This window comes from Anser anser (genome assembly GCF_964211835.1).
Source record: "Anser anser genome assembly, chromosome: 1".
Classification (NCBI taxonomy): Eukaryota; Metazoa; Chordata; class Aves; order Anseriformes; family Anatidae; genus Anser; species Anser anser.
In genome coordinates this window covers 55,206,092-55,234,060 of record NC_139720.1, presented here as the reverse complement: position 1 = coordinate 55,234,060, position 27,969 = coordinate 55,206,092, and the positions used below count along the sequence as shown (strand labels likewise).

General features: G+C 57.5%; 1 protein-coding gene across 1 annotated transcript; it reads right to left on the bottom strand.

Moving 5' to 3' along the window:
- Positions 1-63: 63 nt before the first annotated feature.
- PDGFB (platelet derived growth factor subunit B) lies at positions 64-17,605 on the bottom strand. Its single transcript, XM_083809678.1, has 7 exons — positions 14,331-17,605; positions 8,910-9,006; positions 6,499-6,582; positions 5,815-6,020; positions 3,948-4,089; positions 3,396-3,565; positions 64-2,170 (listed from the first exon to the last, which is right to left on the bottom strand). The coding sequence occupies exons 1-6, from the start codon at positions 14,418-14,420 to the stop codon at positions 3,429-3,431; spliced, it is 756 nt and encodes a 251-aa protein (XP_083665804.1). The 5' UTR covers positions 14,421-17,605; the 3' UTR covers positions 64-2,170; positions 3,396-3,428.
- Positions 17,606-27,969: the final 10,364 nt, after the last annotated feature.

The window sequence follows — 27,969 nt, the reverse complement described above, 5'->3', positions numbered from 1 at the left end:
GCTTGCGCCTCTGCTGACTTTCATTCAGTTCACGGAAAGGAAGAGAAAATGTTGCTGGAGAGGTTTGGTTTCCTTTTTTTTTTTTTTTTTTTTTACAACTTTAAATACAGTACTGAGTATAAATTAATCTTACATTAAAAAAAAAAAAGAAAAGCCAAACAAAATAAAATAAAACCTCACCGTCTTTACAAACCGAACGAAACAGAATTTGGAAGAGGAAAGCAAAGCATCTTAAGACTTGAGGGCTCGGGGCGGGAGGGCAGCCCCAAGCTGTGTCTTTGCCTCCTTCCCCAGCTCCCTCTGGGGTTTTGCTCTGCCACGGGGCCGCGAGCGTGGGGAGAAGGGGCTGGTGGGGCAGCTCGAGCTCAGCTTCGTGTGCAACTCCACAGCACCCGGCGGGAGCAGAGAGCGGGATTCCCGCGGTGCCGCTGGGAATTCCCACTGCGTGTAACATTTCTGGTGCGTAACCTTTCTGGCGATGACTAAGGGGTGTGCAGCTGGCCCCTGCAAACAGAGCCCGTCTCCCTCTGCCACCGCCTGCTCGGTCGTGCTCCGGGTCCTCCCCAGGCTCATTTCTGTCTCAGATCGCTGCTGCCAACCGTGAGGGCCGTGCTCATTCCTTTCTCTACACCTACGCCGAGCTGCCCACGGCTTGGATCGACTTCCAAGCTAAGTGGGGTTGCAACAGCTAATGGGTAAAATCCAGAAGGAATCTGAGGGGGAAAATGCGAGGGAAAAGACGGGAGAGCCAGGGCCGCTCGCAGGGCGAGAGCAACGACGGCACGGTGCGCAGGACGCCCGCGAAGGGGTTAAAAAGCTCGGGGGAATGACATGATTCTGCTTTCAGGACCACAGAGCAGGCAAGGACAGCTCACTGAGATTAAGTCATGCTTCTAAGTTTGGCTGTTGCTGGCCTTGTTGTGCTGCCGCTTCGCCTCCTGCAAGGAAGTCGCGACGGGGGGTTGGTGGGGAGCGAGAGAAAAGGGCAACGAGACGGGGAGAGATCAGACGGGGAGTCTGCCCGTCCCGTCCCAGGCCTCGCGGGCACTGAGTAACGCTGCAGACACAGGGCCCTCTTCTTCCAGCCCGACGGAGCTGACGCACGCCTGCCCCCTCCGAGCTCCCTGCCGCTGGGGAATGAAATCCGTTTAAGAACATATATATATATATATTTATATATGCATGTATAAATACACACACACACACGCAAACACATGTATAGATATACACACATATACACGCGCACACATACGGAGCGAATTTTAAAAAATAGATCTGAGTCCGAGCCTGGAAAGTTGAGTTCTCCACCAGCATGTGCAAAGATGGCTCCCCTCGTGAGGGGCCGGGGGCGTGGAGACAAGTCTGCCGCCGTCTGCTCCTTCCCCACGATCCAAACACCTTCCAGTCAGCACCAGGAGCAGGAGGGGAAAGGGAGGGGGGGAATGCATTTGGCTTCTCGGTTTTGTTCTCGTGGTGGTGGTTGCTTTTTCTTTTTTTTTTTTTTTTCTGTTCCCCGAGATGTTGTGTGTTTTAGTGGTTTTGGTTTTTCTTTTTTTTTAAAATAAAATATACGCAAGCACGTTAAAAATATATATCTGTCCAGGTAGGGCAATAAAAGTCCTTAGTGCATTTTCCATCGTCGGCCGCCGCTCGCAGTCTGAGATATGCCTGTTTGCAAAACGTAGGTCCAGTGCAAGTGTGGATCTCAGCCGGGCCCCCCAGCCTTACCAGAAACACAAGGAGAAGGAGGAATATGCCCCTTCCTCCCTCTGTCTGTTTGTTTTTCTCCTCCCCTCGGAAGAAATTGGACCCACTTTCCTTTTCACATTTTCCATCCCGTCCTCTGGAGCAGGGAAGGCATTGTCCTGTCCTCGTCGCGTGTTGTGGCTGTCGGGGATCACGGTTTCATTTGTACTTTGTTCTTTTCTCATATATATATATATTTATATATATATGCTGTGTTTGTCTTTTTTTTCTTTTTATTTTTTTTCTAAAAATTTATATCGTTAATAAATGAAAGGAGGGAGAGGCTTTGGTGGGAGAAGGTCCACTGATGGAAAGGGAAGCACCATTTGCCGCCTGAATCAGTCGTTGAGGCAGACGGACAAAGAGGAAAAGTTATCACTCCAAGGACCCCATGGGGGCAATACAGCAAATATATTAAATAAACCTGGAAGTGAAACAAAAATAGGCACGGCATTAGAGTATGTAACCCTCTGCCCCTGCAGCTCCCATCCTCTCCCTCATTCTCCTCTGGAAATGTTTGCGTTGAAGTGCCAAATTAGAAGCACGGGAGGGCTTTTGACCTTCTCTATTTTTTTCTCCCAGACAGCTTGAGCCAGAGCTGAAATTTGCATGGGTTTGCATCACTCGTACCCTGGGAACCGTGGGCTGGCCAGGAGGATCCTGGGATGATCAGAGCCCCTGTGGTGCTCAGCGTGGGAATGACAATCCCAAGACACCGGCTGGTGCCCCTCCTCCCCCGATCCTGCAAGGCCACGGGGCAGAAGGCCATCGTCTCCCTGTCCTGAGGCGAGGGACGGGAATGCAAAGTGAGTGGCCCAGGCTCATCCAAGGAGCTGTGGCAGGACTGGAGCTGCAGAGCCACAGGCCAGGGCTTTCAGCGTTGGGCTGTGCTGCCTCCTTCCAAACTCAGCCCCCAGTGCTGTGCCCAGGCTGCTCTTTCTTTCTTTTCTGCACCTTTCCCTCTCTCACGAGGAACCAGTGCTTATTTTCCTTTTGCTTGTACCAGTAAAATTCTTCTGCTGATGAGGGAACTACTCCTGTTTACACAAGTCAGGGAGAGAAGAATCAGACCCTGGCCTGACAAAGTCCAGATCTATTGCCCGAGATTCCAGTTCTCCTCTCCCCTGGTATGACCTTTCTTATGCGCACGGGCTTCCTGCTAGCAGCGGGATGAACCAAAAGCATTGCCGCTTTTCAGTCTTTCTGCCAACCCAACTAATGAAAGAAAAGGAAAAGGGATCCCCAGAGCAACATTAATTCTCTGCTTTCAACGGAGAATCAATAGAGAAAGGAGAACAGGAGCTGCTCCACAGAAGAGAAGAATAACATGGATCCCAAGGGGATTTAGGTGCAGAGAGAAGTCAGGCTTGCTGTCTGCCTGTAAGGGAGGCAAAGGGGAGGCTGAAGCCCCAGAGCAAGGCAGGGCTGCAGCATGACCCCGCTGCCTCTGCAGAGAGCCATAAAGCCATAAATAGGGTGCACGTGTTGGGCCCCAGCCGTGTCCTCCCCCCTCCTGCAACCCTGCTTTTCTCACGCCCCGGTCCTGCGGCAGCCCCGCACCGAGCGAGCGGCTGCAGCTGTGGGAAGCGTCCGAGGTGCCCTGTCCCGGGAGAACATCGCTCCCGGCTGGAAGAGTAGCTTGCTGTTACCTGCTTTGTGCTCTCTCTCCCCTGCCAGCACTTCTATGCTATGAGGATTTCTTTCAGCACTTTCTTATCGTTGACATGCTTGTACTTCTTATGTTTTCTCTTCTGTGCTGGCGGCCGGCGTACCCGCTTCCTCTGCGAGACAGCGGCTGTGGTGAACGACGGTGACAAGCCTGCCAAAACAGAGGGGAGCGTGTACAGCAAGGGGACACCGGGTCACGTCGAGATATCTTCCCCCACACACTATCAACAAAGAGCTCTGCAGTCTTCTGTTTTTCTCTCTCTTGCCCTCTGCTCTCCTCAGTCTCTGCCCTCTGCCTTTTCCCACGATGTCCTTCTCCTCACCCCTCACCTTCCCCTCCTTCCTTTCCCTCGGTGTCAGCCCTTGGCCGGCAGGCAGACATCCTGGGAAATGTCCTCAGGCTGGTACGAACCAGCAGAGGCCCATGGGATCCCCCGGAGCTAAGCAGATTTAAGCCGGCGGAGGGCTCGTTCCCCTCTCCCCAGCCTCTCTTCTCACGCCTGTCTCCACGCTACGAATGCCCAAATCCTTACGTTTCTGCTCACGTGGCGCTGGCCGGCTGCTCCTGGGGGGCGGGCGGGACACCGCTTCACACCGGCACTGCACGTGATCCTCCAAAGGCACGACGACTTTTTTGAATTTTGGCTTCTTCTGGACAAATTCGATCTTGTTCACCTATTTGGAAGAGAGGTACAGCCAAGAGATGAACACAGCTGTAGCTCCGACTCTGTGAAAATAATCAGCATCCGTGCGCTTCGGTGCTGGCTCTCTTCCTAAAGGGTCAGGAGGCAGTTTATGGAGCACGGTTCAAGGCCAGGGGTGGTGCGTACGGGAGCTAATTTTGCACACACGATCAGAGAAGCCCTAAACCAGGCAAGCTGGGATGTGACGGGCTGTTTCCCCCGTCCCTAACTTGTTACTGCTGGTGGTGGGGAGAGGGATGAGTGGCTGGCCACATGCAGAAGCACGGGACGTGCAGAGCATGCCGGCCTCTTCCTGACAGCCAGGACGGTGGGGACCTGAATTAATCGCCAGAATTAATTGCCGCAGGGTCTCGCAGGAAGGGCAAAAGGAGAAGAGCTCGGGCTTGACGTAAGCAAACACTGCTTCAGCAGGCCTGTCTGAATTTGTCTCCTGCTCTTTAATAACTCGCAGGGCTGAAGCCCTCAGCTCCGTGTTTCAGGGGGAAGGCGGTGCTCTGGAAATTCCCTCGGACTCTCCACCAGTGCTGACTCAGAGGGAAGGCTCACAGCTCCGCATCCCACCGCAGGGCACGGCACGCGCTGCCTAGGGGGTCCTCCCACTCCAGCAGCGGCCGGGCCTGACCCCATTCGCCTTATCTAACGAGACCACGGTCCCTGAAGTGCTCTGCGAGCTATAAATACTTGCTCTGCTGCGCCTCTGGGACTGAATTCCTCCAAACCCACTGCCCCAGCAGCATCCCTCAGCAGCACCGCGGCAGCCAGGCTGTTTATCTTTCCTTGAAAGCCCACTCCACACGCTTCAGACCACACGCTGCTCGCTAGACAAACACTTCCAGCCAAACAATAGAGAGACCTCTGTCCTCAAAGAAACCATTTCCAGGTCACTTTTTCTGGCTGGCTTTTGACCTCTCGCTTGCTTTTTCCACAAAAACAACTCCTGCTCCCCCCACGTTTTTCCCTCATTCAGCCTGGCTTTTCTGAGAAAGGAATTTCCTGATGAAAAGGGCTGCGTGAATACAACCTCTCCCGGCCAACCTCTGCCGCCTGCCTGGGGGAGTCTCTCTTACGGCTCGGGCAGAGGATTAGCGCGGGATGAGTATTATTTTTAAACAAGCTGTCTGGGAGGAAGCTGTGAGAAGATCACTATTAGCGGAGGGGCGGGCAGGATCAGAGCAGGAGGTTAGCCATCAGGTGCCTGCTCGCTGCTGGACCGGGTCGGGAGGGAACCGTGGGGCTGGGGAAAGAGGAGAAGCTGCTTCAACGCCTGTCTTGGGCAGAAGCCGCAGCAGCAGCTGGGGGATGGAGCGCTGACACCACAGGCCCTCTGTATTTTGCATCAAAAACAGCTCCTGCGGTGAAAGAGTCCTGGTTGTCCTGCTCTAACACAGACGAGGCTGCCTCGAGCTGCAGAAATAGCAAGGGCGGTGGCGTGGAGCTGCAGCTGGGGAACCGGTGCCCTGCAGCACCGCTGCGGTGACAGTCCCCAGCTGCTGGACAGCACCAGCCCTCCCGCGGACATCGCCGCGCCGCAGGCTGCAGCGCTGCGTGGGTAATGCGGGAGACGTGACCGCAAGGAGGGCGTCAGGGAACAGGCAGCTGGGCGAGCCTTGCACCTGAGACCCGCCGGGGTTTGGGGTTTTTTTTTGGGGGGGGGAGGTCTGTGGGAGGAGGGAGAAGCGGGAGGCATTCCTCTCACCTGGACGTGCCGGACGCGGATCTGCGTGGGGCGACACTGCACGTTGCGGTTGTTGCAGCAGCCGGAGCAGCGCTGCACCTCCACGCAGGGCGGCCACACCACGAAGTTGGCGTTGGTGCTGTCCACCATGGTGCGGGAGATTTCGAAGACCACCGCCCGCGTCTTGCACTCCGCGAGGACAGCTGGCTCTGCCGCTGCCAGAGCATCTGCGGGGGGCCCGGAGAAGGAGGGAGGATGAAACGGGCTGTGCAGCTGTCACCGACCTGCTGCAGCCACCTCCAGCGGGAAAAGCAGAGAGCCTGCACGGCTCTACCACACACACACACACTCCTTTCCCCTTCGCCCACCCACCCAGATCTCTCCCCGGACACAAGGGAGTGGAGGGCCCCCAGCAATACGACGCTCCTCACCACGGCAGGAGATGACAGCTCTTTCGAGCAAATCAGCACCGCGGGGTGAGTCAAAGCAGAGCAACCTGCAGAGCTCCGGACTCCCTCTCCTGCCCTGCTGGGGTGTAACACCCAGCTCCCACGTGAGCCCCGGACCCTTTTTCCCGTCTGTCCACACCCCCACGTGCACAGCCATCTCTACCCCGACACAGGCGCTCCGCACACGTACCTGCAGCCCCCCGCTGCTGCCCAGGCAGCGTCCCAGCAGCCCCAAGGTGCAGCACCCCACACTCACCCAGGCTTCGTCTCTCTCGAGCCAGGGACGCGGCGTTTGGACCGGGATGAGTTGCATTCAGGTCCAGGCTGGAGCTATCCTCCTCTGCAAAGGGAAAGACACGACCCGATAGCAGCGGGTAGGGGCAGGAGGAGAAGGCAGATGCTTGTGCTCTGCTCAGCGGGCGAGGTGCAGGGATGAGGGATGAGCCCATGCCCCCAGATATCACACAAGGTAGAAGTCCACCAGCAAGGTCACAGCTGCGCTGGGGCACAGAGACTTGGGGTTTGCTCCTTGCTCGGTACACGGTTCAAAGGAATACGCCTGTCGTGAATGAGGGGTCTCTCTCCCAGCCCACACCCCCTCTGTGTTAAGAGTCCGTTTTACAGCAGCAGAACTAAAAGTGAAGCTAAAATGGCCGTTTTTCCCCTCTGCTGCACCGCGGGAGCTGGAGGTAGCTCCGCGAGCGATGGGAGAGGAAGACAGATAGCACCGAGCCCGGCTCTGAGCAGGTCCCTCCCGCCCCACGGCTTTTTCCCATAGGAAGTGCTGAATTGAGAAATGCCCATAGTCCCCACGGAGCACTCGGCCGCGCAGCCCCTCCTGAGCTGCGGACAATGGCCGCGCTCGGAGATAGCTCCCACCCAGCCACAGCTCCTTCCTTCTCCGGCCGGCTTTAGCAGCTGAAGGAAGCTGAATGGACGTCAGCAGCAAGGGAGCAATTTTCTTAAAGGGAATTTGGGGCCAGTGGAAGATCTCTGCTTATCAGACGTGTGGTGGAGCAGACTTCCCACACCTATCATCTCCCATCCCTCTTCCTCAGTCCTGTCCTAGCGCCGTTGTTCTGCCAGCACACGGCTTCCACGCAGGGCAAGCAAATGGCGATGACGGGTCTCCGTCTGAGGCCAGAGGGGATCCACGGGGAGCAACAGGGACGGCTTCACAGCACCGCTCCGTGCCCCTCCTACCAGGGACCTGAAGTGAAACCGGTGACTCAAAGCTCTCCAGCCTGCTGCCGTGCCCCTGGGCTTTCCAAGCCAACAGGGGAGCCCTGCCTTATTCCCCGGCCTTGAGGGCAGCTGGTAGCTGCGATAGAGATGTATCTGTTCCTTGGGCACCGGGAGATGACAGGCTGCACGCATCTTCCCCACCCCTCCATCCTGCGCCGCCTGGCACGCCGTCAGGCGAGGGTGGGGGCTGCCTTTTGCGCAAAGGTTAAAGCGATGGGAGGAGAGGGAGGGGAAAAAAATAGCAACAACTGTTGACTCGAAACAAATCTCCTATTGAAAACCGGGTCCCTCCCTCTCCAGGTTGTCCTTCTACACCCTGGGTCGGCACTGAAGAGGCTTGGGGCGGGGGGGGGGACCGGCCTGGGACAATCCGGCAGGGCTAATTTTGGAAATTGCCCCATTGTGCGGCTGGTGGACGAGGAGGGAGCGGGCGAGGGCAGGGAGCGGCCGTGGCGGTGCTGGGGAGCCTCGTCGCCTCTTTCTAAGGCAAACAATAGCAGAACGCAGCTGGTGCCCTCCCCCTCGCGTTCCCCCCCTGCCCCTCCAGGGCCATTTTGAAAGGCAGCGGGAATGCTTTTGAGACTGCGCCAGTGGTTGGACTGGCATAGGAAACAAAAGCAGGAAATTCTGTTCCCCCGTAGATAGTGTCTCGGCAAGGATTACAAAGCTCCAAACAGACAAAACACGAGAGAGAAGGCGAGCTGGGGGGGCCGGGGGACGACGGGCGGGAGCAGGGTTAGAATAGAAAGGAATTTGCTCTGAAGAGACCGTTTATAAATAAATTCCTGGGCCAGCCCAGCCGCCGTGGCGCGTGCTCCAATTCCCACACGTGCCGACCCCTCCGCGCTTCGCCGCTCCGGCCGCCCTCCGCGCCAAGTGACCCCGTGGCACTGCAGCCCCCGGGGCTCTTATCTCGGGGCAGGAGGCGAGGCAACGCGACCCGCGGCCGGCCTGACTTCGCCCCTGGGCACGTGGCCTCGCCTGCAAGCTAAACCGGAGAACCTGCTCGGCCCTCTTCTCCTCCGTCAGCCTATTTCCACCCCTCGATTCTCTGCCTCCTGTGCTGAGCCTCAGCCAGCTCGAGCCCTGCTGCCTGTGCACCTCGCGGGGTGAAAGGCGCTGATCCCTGCTCTGTGCACTCACCTTGCCCATCTCTTATCGTTTCTGTGTGTCCCTTGTAGAGCAGGCAGTTAGGAGGAGGTTCAAAATGCATCTACTTGCCTAACTCCCATAGGTTTCAGGGGGACTAGGGGTGTTAATGCGCAGGTCGTGGCCCCTGAGTGGTTCCTGTATTGACAGTGGGTTCTGCTGGTAGTGTGACTGCTGGAAAACGGATTGCCCTTTTTTCCCACCTCCCTGAAGAGTTAAGAAGGAAAAAAAAAAAAAAAAAAAAGAGGAGTGTTTGGCGAAGAGGAGATTTACCTACGGAGTCTATCCGCAGGGCACGCTGGAGGTCGCTGATGGAGCGCACTGAGCTGTCACCCAAAATCTCATAAATGTCTTCGGGTATGGGGTCCCCCTGCCAGACGACAAGAAAAAAAAGGAGAAAAAGAAGCATTAGAGGGTTGGTCTGCAAACGGCGCATCACAGAGAGGGGGCGTGGGGAACCGAAGGTGCACGGGGGAGGCACGGCAGAACCGGCAAAACGCGGAGGAGGACGTGCCCTCACGAAAGCAGGAGCCCAAAACCCGAGCAGCAGCGAGAGAGCCCCTCTCGCCGCCTCTCACGAAGCAGTTGGTAGACCAAAAAAAGCAAGTAAATGCCTGAGCTACGCGGCGAAGCCCTGAATGTGATGCGAGCAGCCAGCAAGGCTTCCTTCTCCGGTGCTGTATGACTTCTCCAGGTGGCCTCTCATTCCTGCTGCCTGCAGTACAGGCGTTTTAACAGACTTCCCTTACGCTATCAGATAAAACCTTCCCAATATTTCCCTCTGTTATGAAACTCCCTCGCGGGCTTTGTGAGATTATCGTGTGCATGTGCGTGTGCGTGCGCGTGTTTTCAAACCACAGCGGCCCAATAATATCCAGCATTTGCATACTCTTAAAAAAAAAAAAAGCTGGGGGGTGGAGAGGAAGATTGACCTTCGCAGCTGAGCTCGCTGCTCCGATATGAGCCCGCGGCGAAACCGCAAACGCCGCCGGGAGGACATGAAAGGGTGCTGGGGGTGGTGGGCTGCGGGGCTGGCTTGGATGACAAAAAAACACGTGGGAGCTTGGGGGACACTGGGCGCCGGTGCCAAAAACCTGAAGTAACAAGGTTTATACGCGTCGGGTGGCGGGCCAAAGCCGGGGTTTGCGCAGGCAGGTGCAACGCCATCGATCTCTTGGGAATCTTACGCTGGCACCTGCCTCGAATTGGTCCCGGTGGCAGCACTTAGCGTGACTACAAAGGAGTCGTGTGGGAAAGCAAGCACTGATTAAACCGTACTTCCGAAAGGCTAGAAAAAGAGATGGGGAAAGCACTGGCCGGAGTGTTTGCTTAGCTCCTAGCTCCCTTCATTCAGGGCTACTCATGCGGAAAAGCTGCTCTTTCAGCCGGGTGCGGGATGCCGCCGGAGGCGCAGCCCCAGGCCGTGCCCTGTAACTGAGAGGAGAGCTTGGCTCGCCGGGATTTTCATGTGGGTTTTTTTACGGGCACTTGGTGGCACGTGTGTGGTCCCTCCGGCTTACAGCTATTCCTTCCCCGCCGGGGTTCAGCGCGGAGCATTTCCTTTCTGCTCCGAGCCGAGGAAAACCAGCAGGCGGGTGGCTAAGCGTTGGCTTTTAGGCACTGGGGGCTTTCACTGGAACCAGCGGCAGCGATGAACGCACAGCTCAGGGCTGATGATTCAGGGCTCGCTGAGGAGCTGCGAAATGAGGCCGCCTTCTGACAACCCCTGTGGCGTGAGGAAGGAGTGGGACCACACGGCAATTCCCAGCACTCGCGGCCAGGCGCTGGGCGGTGAAATGCAGGCGTTTTGCCGTTTGCACCTGTCAGCCCAGCGCATCTGCGTGCAAACGCTGCTGTGCATGGATGCCCCTGCTCCTTCCTGATACTTAATACGTGTAGGAAATGGAACTTTTATTTTAAACTCCAGCACCCGCCGGGGGAGAGCGTGGGCAGGTGTTACGAGACTCGGTGGCTCTGGAGACGAGCCGGGAGCTGTCACCTTGCTAAGGGAGCAGGGGGGGGAAGCAGAGAGGAATCGGGGATCGCAAAGGCAGGCCCCGGGGAGCTGGATTGCTGGGCACCGCCTGCAGGAACGAGCTCCGCTCCCTGCTCACGGCAGCGTTTTGGGTGCCAATTTCTCTCCTGTGGCAGATACTATCAGCACGGCTACGGCGTATCCGCAGCCCACGCGGCTCATAATCCTATCCTCCTCCCCGGGGTTTGTGCGGCAGCTCTGCCACTGACATCTGCAAGCTCCTTCCTTCCCCCTGCACTGCAGAACTGCGCGCAAGAGGCAGCTAGGCAGACATGAGCTGCGGCTTGTCCCTGCTCCCTTTGGCCTCTGGAAGAGCACCCTCAGGCCTGGGAGGCTCGGGGCATTGCACTCACCCGGCCCGGAGGCACTCGGTGGGGAAGCGGAGGTCCACCAGGCTCCTCCACCGGGTGCCATGGGGCCAGAAGGTGGGGGAGCAGCGCAGGAGGTGGGACCCCCGTCAGCACAGCCCAAGCCGCTGGTGCTTTTCCTGCTTAGCAACTCTTCTGGGGTTATTTGTCTAACGCAGGTTAACAATCTCCTTTTTTAACTGCGCGGCAGATCAAAGAAGACTTTTGTCTCAATGGACTCCTGGCTGGCTGTCAAGTGCCCCAAGGCCTGGCCTCGTATTCCTGCGAGGCCGCTGAATTCCTAGAAGAAAGCGAGTTTGTTTTTCCCTCCCTCCCTCTGCCCCCAGTGCCTGGCTCTCCCCCGAACTGCACCCGCAGGGACGTCCCCTCCCTTCTCCTGGTGCCACGGCATGTCTCGCAGCAGGCAGTGGAGCCCCGGGCAGGCTGAGGGTGCGAGGCCGGGGCCTCACGGGGTGGCAGCTTTGCCTCCCTCCTCCCAGACGTCAGCAGCTTGGGCTGCTGCAAACCCATGCACGCGCGGCGGTGCCCTGCCATGAGCCCGTGCCGTCCTACGTCACTGTCCCCATGCACGCGTAATCTCCCAAAATCAGCCTCGCCCCTAGCCCCACCACCTCTGGAGCTTTCTGCCGATGTATGATTTCGAGCACTGGGAAAGCTGAAAGCTCCGATTCGTGGGCAAGAGTTGCAGGGTCCTGCCCGATGGCGCAGCATCTCCCCTGCTAGCAGAGGTGATGTGGAGAAAGCAGCCAAGGATGCTCCCAAGGTGAGGGCTCCCCCAGCCCTCTTGTTTTTTGGGTGGTGTGCCTACAGACCTACGTGGGACTGCACCAGGAGGGCAGGGAGGTAGCGCTGCTGGCCTAGGGCAGGGCAGCACCCAGCTATCTGCTCCTCTGCCCAGGAGAGAGAGGACTTTTCCTGAGCATCTCCACACTGACCGCAACAGGGGATTTTGGCAGCAGGGTCTTGAGTGATCAGCCAGGCAAAAAAAAAATAAAAAAAATCATATAAATAGCATTTTTTAATGCTGAAGCTGATGGGGAGACTCTGCAGCGCTCCCCAGCAGAAGGCTTGGCAGGCAGCACCAACCACTGAACACAGCACGGGGTCTTCTGTCAGAGGACCACGCATGCAGGGACAGCCCTCCTCAGAAGAACCCCTTCCACGTGGGATGACAGCTGACAATTTGCTTCCTTAAAAGCGTTAAACCTAAGGTTTGATCTAGCCCACGTTCCTAAAACACAGCCAGATTTTCCCCTCCCCTCCTTTCCCCTTTACAAGGCAGCGGCCCGCTGTGTGCCGGCAGCACCGCAGGAACTGTTGTCCTTCCCTCCGGCTGCCATGCATCAGCTGATGGCGAGAGGCACACGCACGACTTGCCTCCTCGCTCGCTTCCCAACACCCAAAGGCATCATCCCTCCGGTTACCAGCAGCCCTGGCTCCCCCGACCTGTCCTTGCCACTACCCGATGCTTGCAGGAGCCCCGCAGGCTCCCACCGGGAAGGGGCACAGCGGGGCCAGGGCCGTAAGCGAGCGCCCGGCCGCACCCCATTCCTTGGGAATTCCAGAAAGCCCTGCCAACAGGGCTTCACCCAGGCAGAGCCACGCCTGGCTCAGCCCATCTCTGTAAATGTTGCAAGGCAACTATTGCAGCCCGCGGGGCGAATGCAAATCGCTCCGCATCCTCGCTTCCCAACTGGCAAATACCTTCCCGCTGAGGCGCGCGCTCCCTCCCGCTGGACGGGCTCCAGGGCCCTCCAGCTCCAGGTGGGTGTGATGGAAGAGGGAGAGGGACTCGGGAGACTCCGTCTCAGATCGCTGCGGATCGGGGCGAGCTGGTGCTCCTGCCGAGCCTTCTCCGGGACCTTCACGCCCTGAGGAGGGGTGCAGACCCCCTTTGGAGGATGCCTGCCGTTCAGCAGCGTGGTTAGGGTCACGCTGTACGCCCGGTGCAGAGGTGACGTGCCACCCTTGGAGTGGATGAGGGGACTGGCTGCAGGCAGCTGCATCGGCTCAAGCGGGAACCTTCCCGGTTCTCCAGTGGAATGATGAATATCGCTATTCCTCCCAAGAAACCTAATGGCCAGAGCCAGAATCCCTGAACTCTAACCCTACCGGACTGTCCTGTGGCTGTGCGGCGTTTTAGCGTGGTTACAGCACACAGCAGCAGCGCCCTGGGATCAGACACATCTTCACCCAGCGCCAACCATAGCTGCTGTTTGATGCTGCACGGGAGAAGCCACCCACAGAGGAAATGCCATCCTCTGCCCAAAACAAACACAACCACTGGGCAGCCCGCAGCTCTAACTGCTTCCCTTTGCGGCTTGGGCAAGGGCAGCGCGGGCCCGTGAGGAGGCGATGCCACGCTTCGCACCCGTCGCCTTCCCCGCCGCCCGCGAGCGGGGCTGCCTGAAAATGGGGAAGGAAGAGGCAGACGTGATGCAAAGGGAGGAAAGTTTTGGTGGAAGGAGATTTCCTGCCTCTGACAGCAGTCCAGCCGCAGAGCCGACGCACGGCTCGGTCTCCTCGGGTAGGGCTGCGGTGGGAACCGGCCGCCGTGGCGAGCTGCAAGGGGGGCTTTGCGCCCCCGTTAATTCAGCCTGCGATCGGACGGCGAATCCTGGCTGCAGGATTTGGGGGCCTGCGGCTCCTTTTTCCCTGTCCGCGGTTCTGGGAGGGGAGAGGCAGGCGAACCGGCTGCGGGAGGGAAGGTGGCTGCGCCCTCCAGGTGGGCGACTGGCGTCTGCCCTTCGTGCGAGCCCACCGCTTGGTGCCCGCCTGCGTCCCCGGGGGCGCGTGGCAGGGACAGCGGGGTGCGATGGCGTGCGGGACCCATCCCTGAGACAGAATCTCCCCGAACCCCTTTTTTTTTTCCGCCCCCTCGGCTACACCCTGCTTGGCATCCCCTCAAGCGGGGGGGGCGTGCGCACCCCCTCACGGCACCCCCTTCCCCACACCTCACCCCCGGGCAGCGCCACCCCCTTCCCTCACAGCCGGGCACCGGCTGCAGCCCGGGCTCCGCGCCGACAAATCCGGGGAGCGGAGCCGGCTCCCCGCCTCCCCCCGGCCCCGAGCGGGCACCCCCCGCTCCCTGTGGGGGTCGGGGCAGCCCCTCCGCGCCCCGCTGACGGGAGGCGGCGGGCGGGCGGCCGCGCCTGAGGGCCGGGGGCTGCCCGCCATTAGGCGGCACCGCCTCGCCCCGCCCTGCCCCGGCCCCGGCCCGCCGGGCCGCCGCTCGCCCCCTCCGCCCGCCCCGAGCCCCCTCAGCACCTGCGGGGGGCTCAGCCCACTCACCTCCAGGCGGGCCAGGGGCAGGGAGAGGACGAACGCCAAGAGCACGCCGAAATTCATCCCGGCTTCAGGCCCCGCCGGCTGCGGGCACATGGACGGAGAGCCCCGGCAGGCAGGGAAGCGCTGGAAGCTGACAGCCCCCCGCGGCGGCCCGGCCTCAGGCTCCGCGCGTCCCCATCGCCCCTCGGCGCTGCGGGAGCTCTGCGAAGAGGGGCGAGGGGGCTGAGGAGGGTCTCGGTGGCTCCTCGGCCGCTTTGCTATCTCATAAGGCGGCTGGGGACAAGCCGCGGCCCCTCCGGGTGGCGGGCATCCAAGGGTCCGCGTCCCCCCGTGCCGCCGGCGGTGCCTCGGTGGCTGCTCCTCTACCAGGTGGTCCGCATGCTACTGCTCCTCTCGGTCCTCTTCCTTTTGCAAATGCATGCGTGTTTAAGGAGAAAAGCTTTTGCGGATGGGTAGCGACGCCTCAGTGTTCTTAGGGGGAAAAAAAAAAATGCACGGAGTAATAACAATAATAATAATAATAATAAACTTTCCCAAAGTTTGGTGCCAAATCCAAAAATCAAATCTTCCTCGATGTCTCTTTCTTTTTTCTCTTTTTAATTTCTCTTTTTCTTCCTCGCGCCTTCTCGTTTTCTTCGAGAAAAGTTGTAAACTGGGTTTCTTCCCCTTAGGTTAAGCGCTGGCTTTGGTGCCTTCTGTTCCGCGATGCTGGCAGCAGGCTTGGCAGCAAGGCTTTGCTTTGGTTTTGGAGACAGGTGAGAGCAAATGCCTGGGTTTGGGTTGTTTTTGTTTTTGTTTTTTTTTTTCTTTTTTTTGCTCCAGACTGCGCCTGTGTGCGTGCGTGCGCTGAGCCTTGACAAGCCTCAGAGCTCAGCCGCCTCCCGCACCCTGCTGCAGCAAGAGAGGAGAAAACCGACAAGGTGAAATGCAATGGGAGGAGAGCGAGCCGGTGGATCTTTATTTTAGTCTGCGAGCTGAAAGAGAGACTAAACTGGCACTCGGGGCTGCTGCTTTTATAAAGGAGAGATGGGTGGAGCATAACTTGCCATCCTCCTCTTGGCCGGGTATCAAGGCGAAAAATCTAGCGAGGGAGCAGCAGCTCCTCGCTGACAAAATAAAAGTGTGTTAATTTGAATGATTAATTAATTAAAAATGGCTAACGCTATAATATTCCTTATAGAGTGGCTTGAATATCGCGTGAGGAACGGGGACAGAAATTCCTTCCTCCTCAACCAGAGATAAGAGAGGAGTTCCCAGCTCCAGAGTTTGCTATTTTTCTTGCCCTGGGTTCTCGCTGTTGCAGTCAGGAGCTCGTATTCCTCAGCTCGCCTCACGTCCTTCCCTTGCAACACTTGCTCCGGGGAGAGATACGGCTTTAATAGCTTGCATCTCTTTGTGTGCAGAAGAGGAGGAAAAAAAAAAAAAAGAAAAAAAAACGGAGAAATTTAAACGTTGCTACAAGGCAATCTGGTGTTGCACGTGGCACCGGGAGGTGTTTTTCTGTGTGATTATCTCCGCAATGTAATAAACAGCTGAAGGGAAATTAAGCAAGCAGATATTTGCTCGGGGAGGGGGGCGGGAGGGGAAGGCTGCTAACAGGTGAGTTCAAGAAAGAGTCATATCCTATTGCAAAAACACACGTACGCACGCCCTCTCATGTACGTATGGGCGATCTCCCGGTGTGGAGTTGCACACTTGCAAAGCACGCTGCGGGCACGGCCGGGAGGGCTTTCCTGCACCGTCTTTGTGCAGCCTGGTCTCCACCGACACATTCCTGCACTGTCATGCACCGCAGGCACTCAGCAGGCGATCGCTCTGAATCCCAAGCATCTTCCCCTGCTTCCTCCGTGCTACGCGCAGGCTTCTGCTCGAGCCGCTCGCGTGCTCGGCTACGTGCAGATTTTGTCTCATTCACACATCCCTGGGCGTCCATGTGTTTCTCCTTCACTCTCCCCCTCTCCCTTCCTTTCTCACATGCGTACACCCACCGGCACGGCAGTGGCCTCATCTCGCAGCATCACACATGCTCTCTGAGACTCCCTGGGTGCCTGCGAGCCTCATGCAGCCAGCCTTCTCTGAAACACACGGTCTCGCACCCACGCTTACGTGTGCACCATGCAAGGTGTCCAGGGATGAGGAACAGCTACGAGATTTCCCCAGCTCTGAAGCCGGGGCCATCTGAGGTGGGTGAATGGGGAGATAAGGAGTGTCCTGGGAGTCCCTCAAACCGAGCTTGAGGTGGCTCAGTCCCGGTTTTGAAGCTCAAGTGGGAGGAAGTGGAAATGCAGTGCATACCTCTGCTCCTTTTTCCATCGCCAGAGACCTTAGCAAGGACTTCACCTTAGATGCTCCAGCTGTGCTAGCCCAGTCCCACCCCAAATTCCTCAGGACGCTCTTAGAATTCCCCTCATTCTCCATCTTGGCCCGCCAGCCATCTCTCTGCCCCCACAGCGGGGTGGAGATACTGCCCTAGCATTCACCTGGGGGCTGAAGCTCCTCAGAAATCTGCAGAAGGCCCCAAAAACAGGGCTTTAGAAAGATCTGGGTCCACCTCACCTCACTCCAGGTGGCACAAACCAAAGGAATGCCATAGCCATCGGCTCCTCGGCGGGCTGTGGGGGGAATGTTGATGATTTGGGTTGGCAAAACCAGCTCCTGCCTGACCCCGTTAAAGTCCGTAAGGGGCAAAGGGAGGCTGAGCTGCCTCCCCACCACCTCATCCAGGCTGTGCAGGGGGTCCCCCACGCCTCGGTGGCTGCCTCGCCAGGGCAGAACAGCCTGCGTGTGGGAGGGCTGAGCAGGCTCCTCCGCAGGGACATCTAGCACCATCGGAGAGAAGGATGCAGCAGCACGCTAGCAGGGAGGAGTGCTGCTAATTTTCTTGCTTGGTAGGAACAGGAGCTGCTGCAGGGACTGCTTTTGGGGGGCTACGTGCCTTTTTTTTTTTTTTTTTTTTAATATCCGGCTACGTTACATGCGAGCTGGGATAGAAATAGAGTTATTTATTTTCATGTGGATGATGCCGGGCAGTTTTTAGAAGCTCAACATCAGGAACAAAAAGCTAATCCCCGTTGAATCTCCAGACGGCAAGGAAGAGGATGTTTGGAATTTGACTAATCATCTACCTATGACCCCGCCTGGAAATAGAGCAAGACGATATGCGAGCCGCTCAGGCTTCAGCCGCTTTGCCTCGCTCCTTCTGCTTTTAAGATAGGGACAGATTTTTCTCCAGTGAGGTACTGAAGTTCAGACCGTGCCAGCCTCGCTCCACTGAGATCATTGGTGTTGAACCCAACAGGGTCACACACACTCAAAACCACGGTGCCCTGGGCTGGGTGTTCCTCTTATTCTCTTGCTTTTGTGAAATCCGTTTGTGGTCTACCCTGTGAGCCCCTAAATCTAACGGGGATGACTCCATTGTCTCCTCATGTGGCCTGTGGGGTGGGGTGGAGGCCTGCAGGCCCACTGGTGGAGGTCATCGTTGTCACAGATGTCACACGACAAGGGTTTGAAGCTTATGGTGGTTCAAGGCTACGTGGAATGGCCAGATCATAAAAATGTCCCCTCGGAGCATCACAACTTGACAAAGCCCAGTCGCAACTGTGGTAGCTGGCAAAGGCCCCTCAGGCAAACCACAATGAAAACAGGGATTTTGTAAGGGCCTGCAGCAGGGTTTCTTATTAAAACACTTTCACCGCCACGACAGCTCCCTAACCTGTGAACAGCTCATCCCTCTGGGTTATTTTCTTGTCACAAGGGAGGAGGGCAGCACGTGTCCTAGGATGGCACGCAGCTCCTTGCTCACGTTGGTGGAAAAAATGACCTACTCGCCACCATCCACAGGAGCATGATATGAGGGGCAATATCTTCTTTTTCTTTTCTTTTCTTTTTTTTTTTTCCAGACTTGTGAAAGAGTAGGAAGAAAAACAGGGCTTACAATGGAAAGCAAGACTCAGTCTGAACAGCTGAGTTGTCTCAGCCTCTCCGTGATGAATCCCACTTTGAAAAACAATCAATGGAAAGAAATTAGGAGGTGCTGACAGCCGGCGTGTAGTCAGCCCGCCCACTCGCGGTACCTAGCCTAGGTGTTGCGCCTGCTCCGGGTTCAGGGGAAGGATGAGCAATCCCCACACCTCCTCCTTGGGGCTGCCGCAGCCGTCAATGGAGGGGGGCAGCTGTGACGGGCACCTAGAGTAAGCTTTACGCCTGGTGGCACCAGGAGGTGCATCGGGTTTACACCACGGGGGCTGCTTCCGTCAGGTTTATCCCAGTGGGAGCCATCAGGATGGGGGCAGCTGCTCCATAAGGCCCCAGGGCTCCCATGGGAGCTGCATCGGCTTCCCGACGGCTGAGTTTAGTCAGGGAGGAAGGCAGGAGGAAGGGGGAAGAGGAGCGAAGGAAGGAGACAGAGACAGGCGGGCGGCCTGCTGTTTATATCTGGTGCTGGAGAAAGGCAGGGCCTCGGGGCATCGAGGGCTTGCATAATTCGCCTCCTCGCCCCTGGCGCTGGCAGGGAAAGTGCTTTCCGAGGATGAGTAAAGCCCTCGCAGAGAACCTGACCCCAGGGGAAGGTGTCACCAGGCGAGCAGGCATTTGATGGCACTCGCCAGGCTTCCTCCAGGGCCTCTCCTTCTCCACGGTGGAGGAATTCCCCCTGCCCCTCACCTTGTCCACCATCTCACCCCTTCCCAACAGAAACATGACAGAAGTGAAGGGGGATGAGCACGCAGACACATCCATCGGGCAGAGCATGGACCCTGGCAGGGGGAGAGGGCTCGTGCCGGCTGCGGCTGCTGCCCCGCGCCCTGGGCCGAAGGGGAAGGCAAAGGCACCGCCATCCCTGCGGATGTGCAGGTCGAGCAGGATCCAAAGAGGGAAGGCGAAGCTGGGGGGGGCTGATTTCCCAGTGCTTTCCCGTAGGCATACAGTGGGGAGGAGGGGATGCGGCCTTCCCTGCTCACACCACCAGCTATTTCTCCCCCCTCCCCCAAGTTTAGGGTAGAAGGGAACAATTTCCTTACTCTGGCAACCATCCATTATGTCTATGGATCTGCTCCCCACCCCATTCCCCCTCTCTTTCCTGTTTTGATGAAAGGAAAAAATGTTCTGCTTTCCTTCTTTATTTTTCCAGACTGGTGAATAGCACCTGAAAGGAATTTCTCTCCCTCCCCCCTTCCCCTCTCTCACAGGATAATAAATACAAACGTACGTGTGTGTGAGTGCGCTGCGCATCGCGGGTCAGCTGTCAATTCTGACGAGGCAGAGGCTATTTTCGTCTCCATTTCAGGGAGGTGGGCAGCGTGCCCCCTCCCCACCCACACCACCCCAAGCCCCGCAGCCCCCGCCACTCACCGTGTCCCCATCCTTTGCCCCTGGGTCCGCGGCGAGCAGCGGCGGCGGTGGCGGCGGCAGCGAGAAGGAAGCTTGCCGAGCTGGAGTAAAAATAGCCCCAGCAGTTACTCAGCTCAGAACGTAACATGACTCATGATGTGAAATGAAGACGAGGGTTCGAAAACCAAAAGCGAGCGGCTCTTCCTCCCCCCTCACCTGCTAGCGGTGCTCGTGGGGCAGAGCAAAACGTGCCCGAGCACTGCTCAACGTGGGTCGGGGATGGAGAGCCCCGCGAGGTCTGGTCCTCCCGCCTGCGATGGTTTGGTCGTGCCGACACCGGCGGCAGGTGGATTTGGTGATGCTGCGCCCTCGGCTCCTTTACCTCCCGTAAACCCTGGGCTCAGGGCACAGCTGAGATCCCACTGCCACAATGGGAAGAAACACCTTGTGGTTTCTGCTCTGCAGGGGCACGGACGCAGCCAGACACCCCACCGGTGATGGGGAGAGGAGCGGCTTGGTGCCCGCAGCCCACCCTGCGCCCTGTCCCCGTGCTGGGTGCTCGCCGGGACGTGCGGGAGAGCGGCACCCGCGATATGGGGGTGGGCAGGCCGTCGCTATCTGCTGGCGTGTGTAATAAAGGAGGGAGTTTAAAAATAGACTTTGAGCTGCAGTGCCGGAAAGGCAGCGAGACGTATAGAGCGGGTGTGTATTTATCCTACACGCCCTGCGCCTGACGCCCCGCTGGCACGGGGACCGGTCACCGGCGCTGGATGGGGCAGGTGACGAGGGACATGGGGGGCTCCAGGCTTTGTGCTTCGGGTAGTGGGGCTGTGCCGATGCCCCAGCATCGCCCCGGTTGGAGCAGCGGGACACGCGCCCCTGCCCGGCCCAGTGTGCAGCTCCGCCGCCCCCGTATGCCCAGACAAAGTGGCATCTCTCAGGACAAAGCCTTTCAATAGATCCCCTGCCCTCTGCCCTCTCCCGAACAATGAGAAATCAAGGAATATTGTCCGAGCTGAATAAAAAGATCTAAATTTAGAGTGTCTGATGTGTTCTTGGTTTCCTGCCATGACTCCCCTCCTCCTTCCCGGCCTCTCTCTCCAGTGCTCGCTAGCCCTGTGTGCAGAAAGGTTTCTGGTGGGGTGAGATCACCAGCAGGACCCTGTCTCTCCAGCGATGAGACAGAGGGGAATTCCAAGTTTGACTCTACACTCTATTTCTGTAGGGGAAGGAGGGGGGAGCAGGTCTTTTTTAGCCTCAAAGGCTTAGATATGCACGGAGAGGAGGGAGACCTAAGGTCAGCAGAGAGCAAACTTTTTCTCCCACTTCACTGTCCTCCTGTCCTGGCCCTGATGTCCTCGTGCTCTATCCCAGCCTCTCCGCCTGCTCCCACCCTCAGCCCCAAGCTCTCCCCTTGCAGAGAGCTGATCCAGCCCTAATGTTTGGGCTTGTAGGACCCTCACCATCCTCCTGCATCCCCTGAGTGGGTCTGGCACAGAAGAAAGCAGCTCAGAAAGAGCAAATAGAAGAAGAAAAAAAAAACACCCAACCCAAAAAAAAAAAAAAAAAAGAGCCAGGAGGGGAGGGAGCGGGGGGTGTTATCCAGCAATGTACTCCCAATGTTTAAACAAGGGACTCCCTTGGGTTCATGCCTGATAAGGCTGGGTGTCAGGGGAATCTATTCATCTGTTTTCCTCTTTAAACAAGAAAGGCCTTCCCATCAGCACCGTGAGGAGGGAGCCAACAGCTCTTGATGAACAGACTTGTCTGAAGTGCACACGCGGGAAGCCTTTCTGTCCTGCTCCCAGGGAGGGAAAAAAAAAAAAAAACGGGCTGTGAGTACGGACAACCCCGAGCGGTGCCAGGGGAAGGGGAGCGTGGGCCAGCGGCGAGGGAGGGACACCAGCAGCCAGCTGGAGCTCGCCAGCACGTCGGCGTGGTGTCTGGGTGCAGAGGTCCACTCCCATAGCAGGACGGGGGCAGACGGGCTGGGGGATGCCATGGGAAAGTCCTCCAGCCCCCCTACTGCCTGGTGCAGCATCTCCTGGCTGGGTGATGGAGCAGGCAGGCAGGTGGAGCAGGGCTTTGAAGCCAGCCAGGCTCTCCCACGCTTCGCTCCCTTTCCCTGGCTGCGGAATCTGGCAGAGGGGGAGTCAGGAGCCTTTTTTTTTTTCTTTTATTATGATTATTTCCCTTTTGCCAAGAATATAGGGGCAGGCTCTTTGAAGTGATGCTCGCGCTTGCCAAGGACATCGCACACCAGGCGCGGGACAGGAGGGGGAAGGAGCAGCACGAGGTGCTCGTGGGGACGGGAACGGCCACCGCAGCCCCAGCCAACACCACGTCAGTGGGCAGAGCATCGCCGTGGGGCTGGACCCGCCGGGGCAGAGGGGAATGGAAAAGTTCAGGTCTCCCGTCCTACGTGCAGCCGCTGCCAGAAAGCATCGGGCTAATGGATGCAGCAGGGCGGGGAGGGAAAAATCAGCATCGAGGCTGCAGGAGATGAGGCCTCCTGCCACGGGCTGGCTTGTGGCCCCACAAGAGAGGACAAGCCAGGAGCTGGGGTGGCCCCAACCCAGGAGGTGCACCCAGGTGGGTGCAAGTCCCAGGGGAGGCTGGCTGGGACAGACAGGGCCCGGTAGTGCACCCAGGGTCCTGACAAGCACTGGGGTGCGTTCTCATACCATACGGAGGTCTGGGCTCAGAGGACGAGTCCTTGGGGACTGCCCTGACTGCTCTTTGTTGGTGATGGGTCAGGCCCAGGTCCCAGCAGGAGATGCGGTGTAGGTCCAAGGGGACAAAACCACCTGGTATCTTCAATCTGGGGGCCATCCAGGACAACCAGTAAGGAAACTGGGACAGCAGGGAGCAAAGCCATGCAGAGGTACACCTACAGCATTGGTCGGGCCAGCAGCAGGCACCTGAGCTTACCTGGAGCCCCTGGGTCCCTGGGCAGAGGGGTGGGGGTCCCAGGAGAGCCTGGTCGGGGCCACTGAGCCCCGCTGGTGCCCTCGGGGTGCTGACAGCCATTTGCCACCCTCTGGCAGGACATTCCCAGCTCTTCAGGGCGTGGGGCCCGTAAATCTGTCCCTGGTGAGGCTCACCATCTGGGCAGGATGTGGATTACCTAACCCAGCCAGAGGGAAAAGAGGCTCGAAAGCCAAGACACACCTGAGCAACACGTAGCCGGGCTGAGCTATCCTCGCCTGGCCTCTTCCTCCTTTCGCTCGCTCTCCCTTTCTGGAATGACAGCGCAAGACACTGCCTCCATCTCGGCAACCTATGCCAAGAAACTTTTATTTTTAAATTCACAAACAATGACCTAGCAGCTGCTCCAAGCCTTTTTTTTTTTTTTCTTTTATTTTTTTTCTTCTTGGTAACAGTGGAAATTATATATATATTTAATTAGCTCATCGGAGCTAAATTTCCCTTCCCACCATTCTTCATTAAAGGCAGATGTAAAATGACCCCCGACTCCAATCTCTATTGAAGGGGGTGTGACCCCTCTCCATCAAACACAAGTTTCCAGAATGCCAGTTTCTCCCATCCTGCCTCTTTGCTTTGTCCAATTGTTGGCGGATGGAGCCAAGAGTTTAAAATGCCATTTCGGCTGCCTCTCCGTTATCTTGGGCAGAGGGAGGGTCGAGGTACCTCAGAGAATGGAAAAATCCAGATAAAGGAGGAGAGCGTGGCACAGATATACCCTCACACCGCGCAAGCCCTTGGATCCAGCTTTTATCCAAGGATCCTATTTTTTTTTGCTACTAAAAACCAGCAGGTTTTTGGAAAACATCAGCTCTCTCAAGTTCTCTCTGGACTTGATGCCCAGCCCAGCCTGAAGATCTTTATCTTTTGTGTCCAAAGGCTGCATCTTCCCCACGTGTTGGCCAAGTGTCCTCCCATGGGACAACCCTCCCGACCCACGTGGGGCTGCCAGCTCTGCCAGGGGACCGTCACTGCCACCGTGGGGTTTTTGAGCACTTTCTGGTCCCCGGGGTCCAGAAGTGATGGAGGATGGATCCCTTTTTTTTTTTCCCCTAACCTGCCAAGACATTTCCATGGGCAGCAGGGGCTGGTTCCTCGTGCCCACTGCCCCAGGGTTTGAGGAGGGGCTCGTGCTCCAAGGTGCAACCAGACTTCCTCTTCCCCCACCGAAACAGCCACCCAGGGACACTCAACACCTGGATTTTGGTCACTTTGCCGTGTCTCAGAGCAATCTGTCTCTTTTTTCCTGCCTCCAAGTTTGGGACCTGCTCGACCGCTATCTGGAGCCACAATAGAAGGTCAAGTCGGACGTAAAGGCCGGCTCCTGCCGCTGCTCCGGCAGGACAGCGAATAGGTCAGGCTTATCTCAAGAAAACAGCTCCAGGAACAGCGCAGCCCCTCTGGTCAACCTGTCTGGCCTTCTCCTTCTCCTTCCCCCTGCCAGGGGAGCCCCCACGGGCCACGGGAATTTCAGGAACGCCGGCCACACAAAGCCCCCTGCGGTGACAATAGCTCCTTCCTTCCTCCCCGCGTCCCTCCTTCCACCTCTGCAGCTCTCACACGCTCCCAGGGCTGCACCCGACGTCTGCCAGCAAGCCCCGAGCAGGGATCCTCTCCCATCCTCCTGCTCCAGCCGCCCAGGGCAGCCAAACTGGGGTTTCTGGGGAGGAGGGGGGCTCACCGGTGCTGCGGCACGGCTCGGGAGCAGACGGATTTACATCTCTGTCTGTGACCGAGGGTGTGGTTTCAAAATTGGCGCAAGCAGCTCGGAAAAAAGCTTCTGGAGAAAGCGGCAATCCCGCCTGCACCCCTCTGCCTCCAGCTGTGCGATCACTCTGTTCTGATTTTATTTTTCCTGGTTCGTTCCTACTGCTGGGATAGTTTTCAGCCGGATCAGCTCCAGCTTGCCATCCCACTCCTGCCTGCTTAGGAAGCTGGGGCAGGCATGGCCAGGATGGAGGCACCGTCCCTTCTGCTGGCAGCAGAAGCTCAGACCAGGGGAAAGCGACCCCAAAACAGCCCACCCCACGTCCCCCTGTCCACATGCATCCCCACGAGGGATGCTCCATGCATCCATCTCCAGGCGGCCACGCAAATGTGTAGGGGAAGGTTGTTGCCACATCATTTCTTGAGTGGGAACAGATGGCTTGGAGGTTCTCCTCCTGCATGTCCCCGCACATGTGGCTGTGGGATCAGCCATGTTTCTGACAGGAGGGAGCCTTTTCCGAGCTCCAGGCTGAGTTTGAGGAGCCCTCTTTCCCCCAGCCCAGAGCTGGGTGTGAAAGCCACACAAGCCCTGCGTTTCTGGTGGACTGGAGCTGGGAAGCAGCAGCAGCGCTGCCCTAACCCACCGCCTTCTGCCCCCTCCCCGGCCTATTCCCTGACACAATTCCTATATAGGCCACGTTGCTGTTGCAATCATCTTTTAGGTTAATGAAACCCTGAGCTAGCCCCCTTTTTCCTCCCCCCTCTGCAGGGAAACCATCCCAGCGGGCAAAGCAACTGCCAGGTATCTGCTGTCTGCTCCGAGGGAGGCACGCTCCCAAGGACACGTGTGGGAACCTGGCTAGGGTGTCCCATGGGGAGGGGGCAGGCCAGAGCTTATTTCCCTGACGCCGCTTTCGAATCGAGTGGCTGCAGCTTAGTTCGTGTTGGGTAAAAGAGTCCTTCCCCCTGCTTTTTATGGCCAAGCTGAAGGAGCAGGCTGCCTCTTCCCTTGTAACAGGCTCCCAGATCCATAGTGATGCTGGCCTCGTTCTGCACCGGCTTCATCAGGAGCTGGTGGCACCGGGATATTCCCTGGCCCTCTTCCAGCTCTGCTCAGGGAGGCAGCGATGCACTCGCTGAATCGTAGAGACCTGCGATTTTGCCTGGAGATAGCGCTGGGCAGAAATGCCAGGCTTGAACTGGTGCTTCAGCAAAAAATGCAGGCAAGCAGGAAGGGGCCGGGGGGAGGGAGCACAAGTTGTACAGAACAGATCCTTTAGCCCTGTCTGGAACCGGCAAAAAATCACAACAATAGTAATATTCATCATCATCGCAGCACTCAAATATCAACTTCCATCTTGCAGTTTCTGCGTGCGCGCTGACCCATTTACTTTCCCTGGTGAGACAGGGAGGGATTGTTAGCCTATGGCAGGCGTGGGGAAGCAGATATCCCGAGCCCCGCAGAGAGGGCTGGTAGCAGGGTTTGGTTGATAAATCGGTTCCTGTCTTCTAGTTTCATGTTCGGAAGACTCTGCAGGATGGACGTGTCCTAAAAAGAAGGAAGAAAGCCCTGTTGTGGCCGCAGTAAGCCATGCAGCGCAGCCGGACTCGGCGCATCAAGCAACTCGTCTCTCCGAAAATATTTGAGATGATTTTTTCCCTCACAAGGCGTTTATGGTGCATGGGCATGTGGGACAGCGTTTACCGTCACTGTGAGCTCCTGAGGTCGTGCTCCGGGCTTCAGCTGTTGGTATTGGGCTCTGGCACCTTGCAGTGGGACTGAACGCGGAGCCACCAGGGTGATGCACAGAGCCACTGTGCGCGGCGCCGTGCTGGTGGCTGAAGCCCTTTTCCCAGGCCAGGGGACCCGCTGTGCCTGCAGCTCCGTGTCACCGGCGGCGTGCCCGCCCGGCCTCAATGGCAGGCATTGTCCCAAGGAAAGGGCAGCCGGGCAGCCGGCAGTGAGCGTGCGGGAGCAGCTGGGAAGGGACGCGGGGGCAGAGGTGGCCGCGGGGACGGATGGGGCTCGGGGCTCGCAGGAGGTCTGGGGTGGGTCAGTGCAGATCACGGGGGAGAAATCAACTGGTTTCTGCACCCAGAGCCTCGGTGGGAAATGTCTAGCACCAGAAAGCTGAAGGCTTCCCTGGGCAATCTGCTTTTCCCATAACCGGCCCTGCGTTGCTTTTCTCCCCGTCTTCAGCGCAGCGCTCACGGGGCTCCCTCGTCCCCTCTCTCTGGAAAGCACGGTGGAATTTCAGTAATAAATATTCCTCTGATTTCACCGTCAGATGTCTGGGCCGGTTTCTCTAACGCGGCCCCTACCAGCCCAGGGTGGGCGTCTGCCTCCACCAGCTCCAGCCTGCCAGTAGGGCCATGAAACCGCTCACAAAGGAGAGCAATTGACAGCATTTTTTCCTAATCTATTCATAGTTCTGTAGGGCTTCGGTCTATGCTCTGGAAGCATACGCCGGTGGGTGATCATCTTGCATTCGAACAGCTGCTAATCTCTGCACATTTGCATCCACCCGGGTTTTCAGCCTCTGTTGATCTCAGGGCATTTGGTTTTGGGGTTTCTGTAACAAGTATTTTTTAATTTTCAAAAGCGTTTCCCTTCTCATTATCGGAGAGATCACCCTGGGACAATCATTCTTGAGGGAGGAAAGAATGGAGATAAATTAGAGATGCGTTTAATTGCAATTCATTTAACGTGCCCAGGATGAGCTGGAGGGTGGGCAGGGCAGCAGGGGAGGAAGAAAAGTGAGAGCAGTTTGCCCCTGGGTACCTGCTGAGCCTGCTGACTCATTACACTATGAGCCGTCCTCATTTAGGAAAGATCACAGACCTTGGTTTTGCCCCAGACCCCGTGGAACCTTGCTATGCCCCCGGGTATGTCTGCAGGTCTCCGGGAGATTTGGGGATCCTTCTTCCCAAACTGTTGCATCCCAACCTTCTCCCTGCTCTTCTTCTGCAAGCCGAGGTCCCAGCGGGGAGGAGGCAGAGCTGCTTTTCCAAGCTGCCTGGAAAAAGAGGTCTGACACCGCACGCTGCCAGCGGGAGACCCCAGGAGAGCAGGCTGGGCTGTGCTGCTTGCACTGAGCTCCTAAAGCCTCCAGAGCCCAGCTTCCCTCGGCTGAACCTGCTGGAACCTGCCCTTGCTTTCTGCCAGGCTTCTTTACGTTGGCACAGGCTCGTCTTCAACGAAAAAATAAGGGGACTTTCCCAGACACCCTGCTGCAGTGGTACCAAAATGAGACCTCTCTGAGAACGGACTGTTCCGGGCTACCGGTATCCCTCTGCCTTCCCTGGGCTTGGCGCTGCAAGGAGCTCTGCTGTCTGCTGCTATTTGGGTCAAAGTTCCTCTCTTAGGTTTCATCGTCGGACTCCAGTTAGGATTTCTGCTCAGTTTTCTTCTAAATCTGCAGGTCGGCCACGGGCATTTCTAAGTTCTCAGGACCTTCAGAGAGAAGCTGCTGTCTTGCACCCACAACCACCAACACGAAAAAAAAGAGGCTGGAGATATTTGCACTTCCCTTCCTTTGGCTCTACAGAGTTTCTGTCTCCCATCCCCATGCCGGGCAGACCCTTTTATATTAATTTCCTTATTACCACTTCTTCAGAG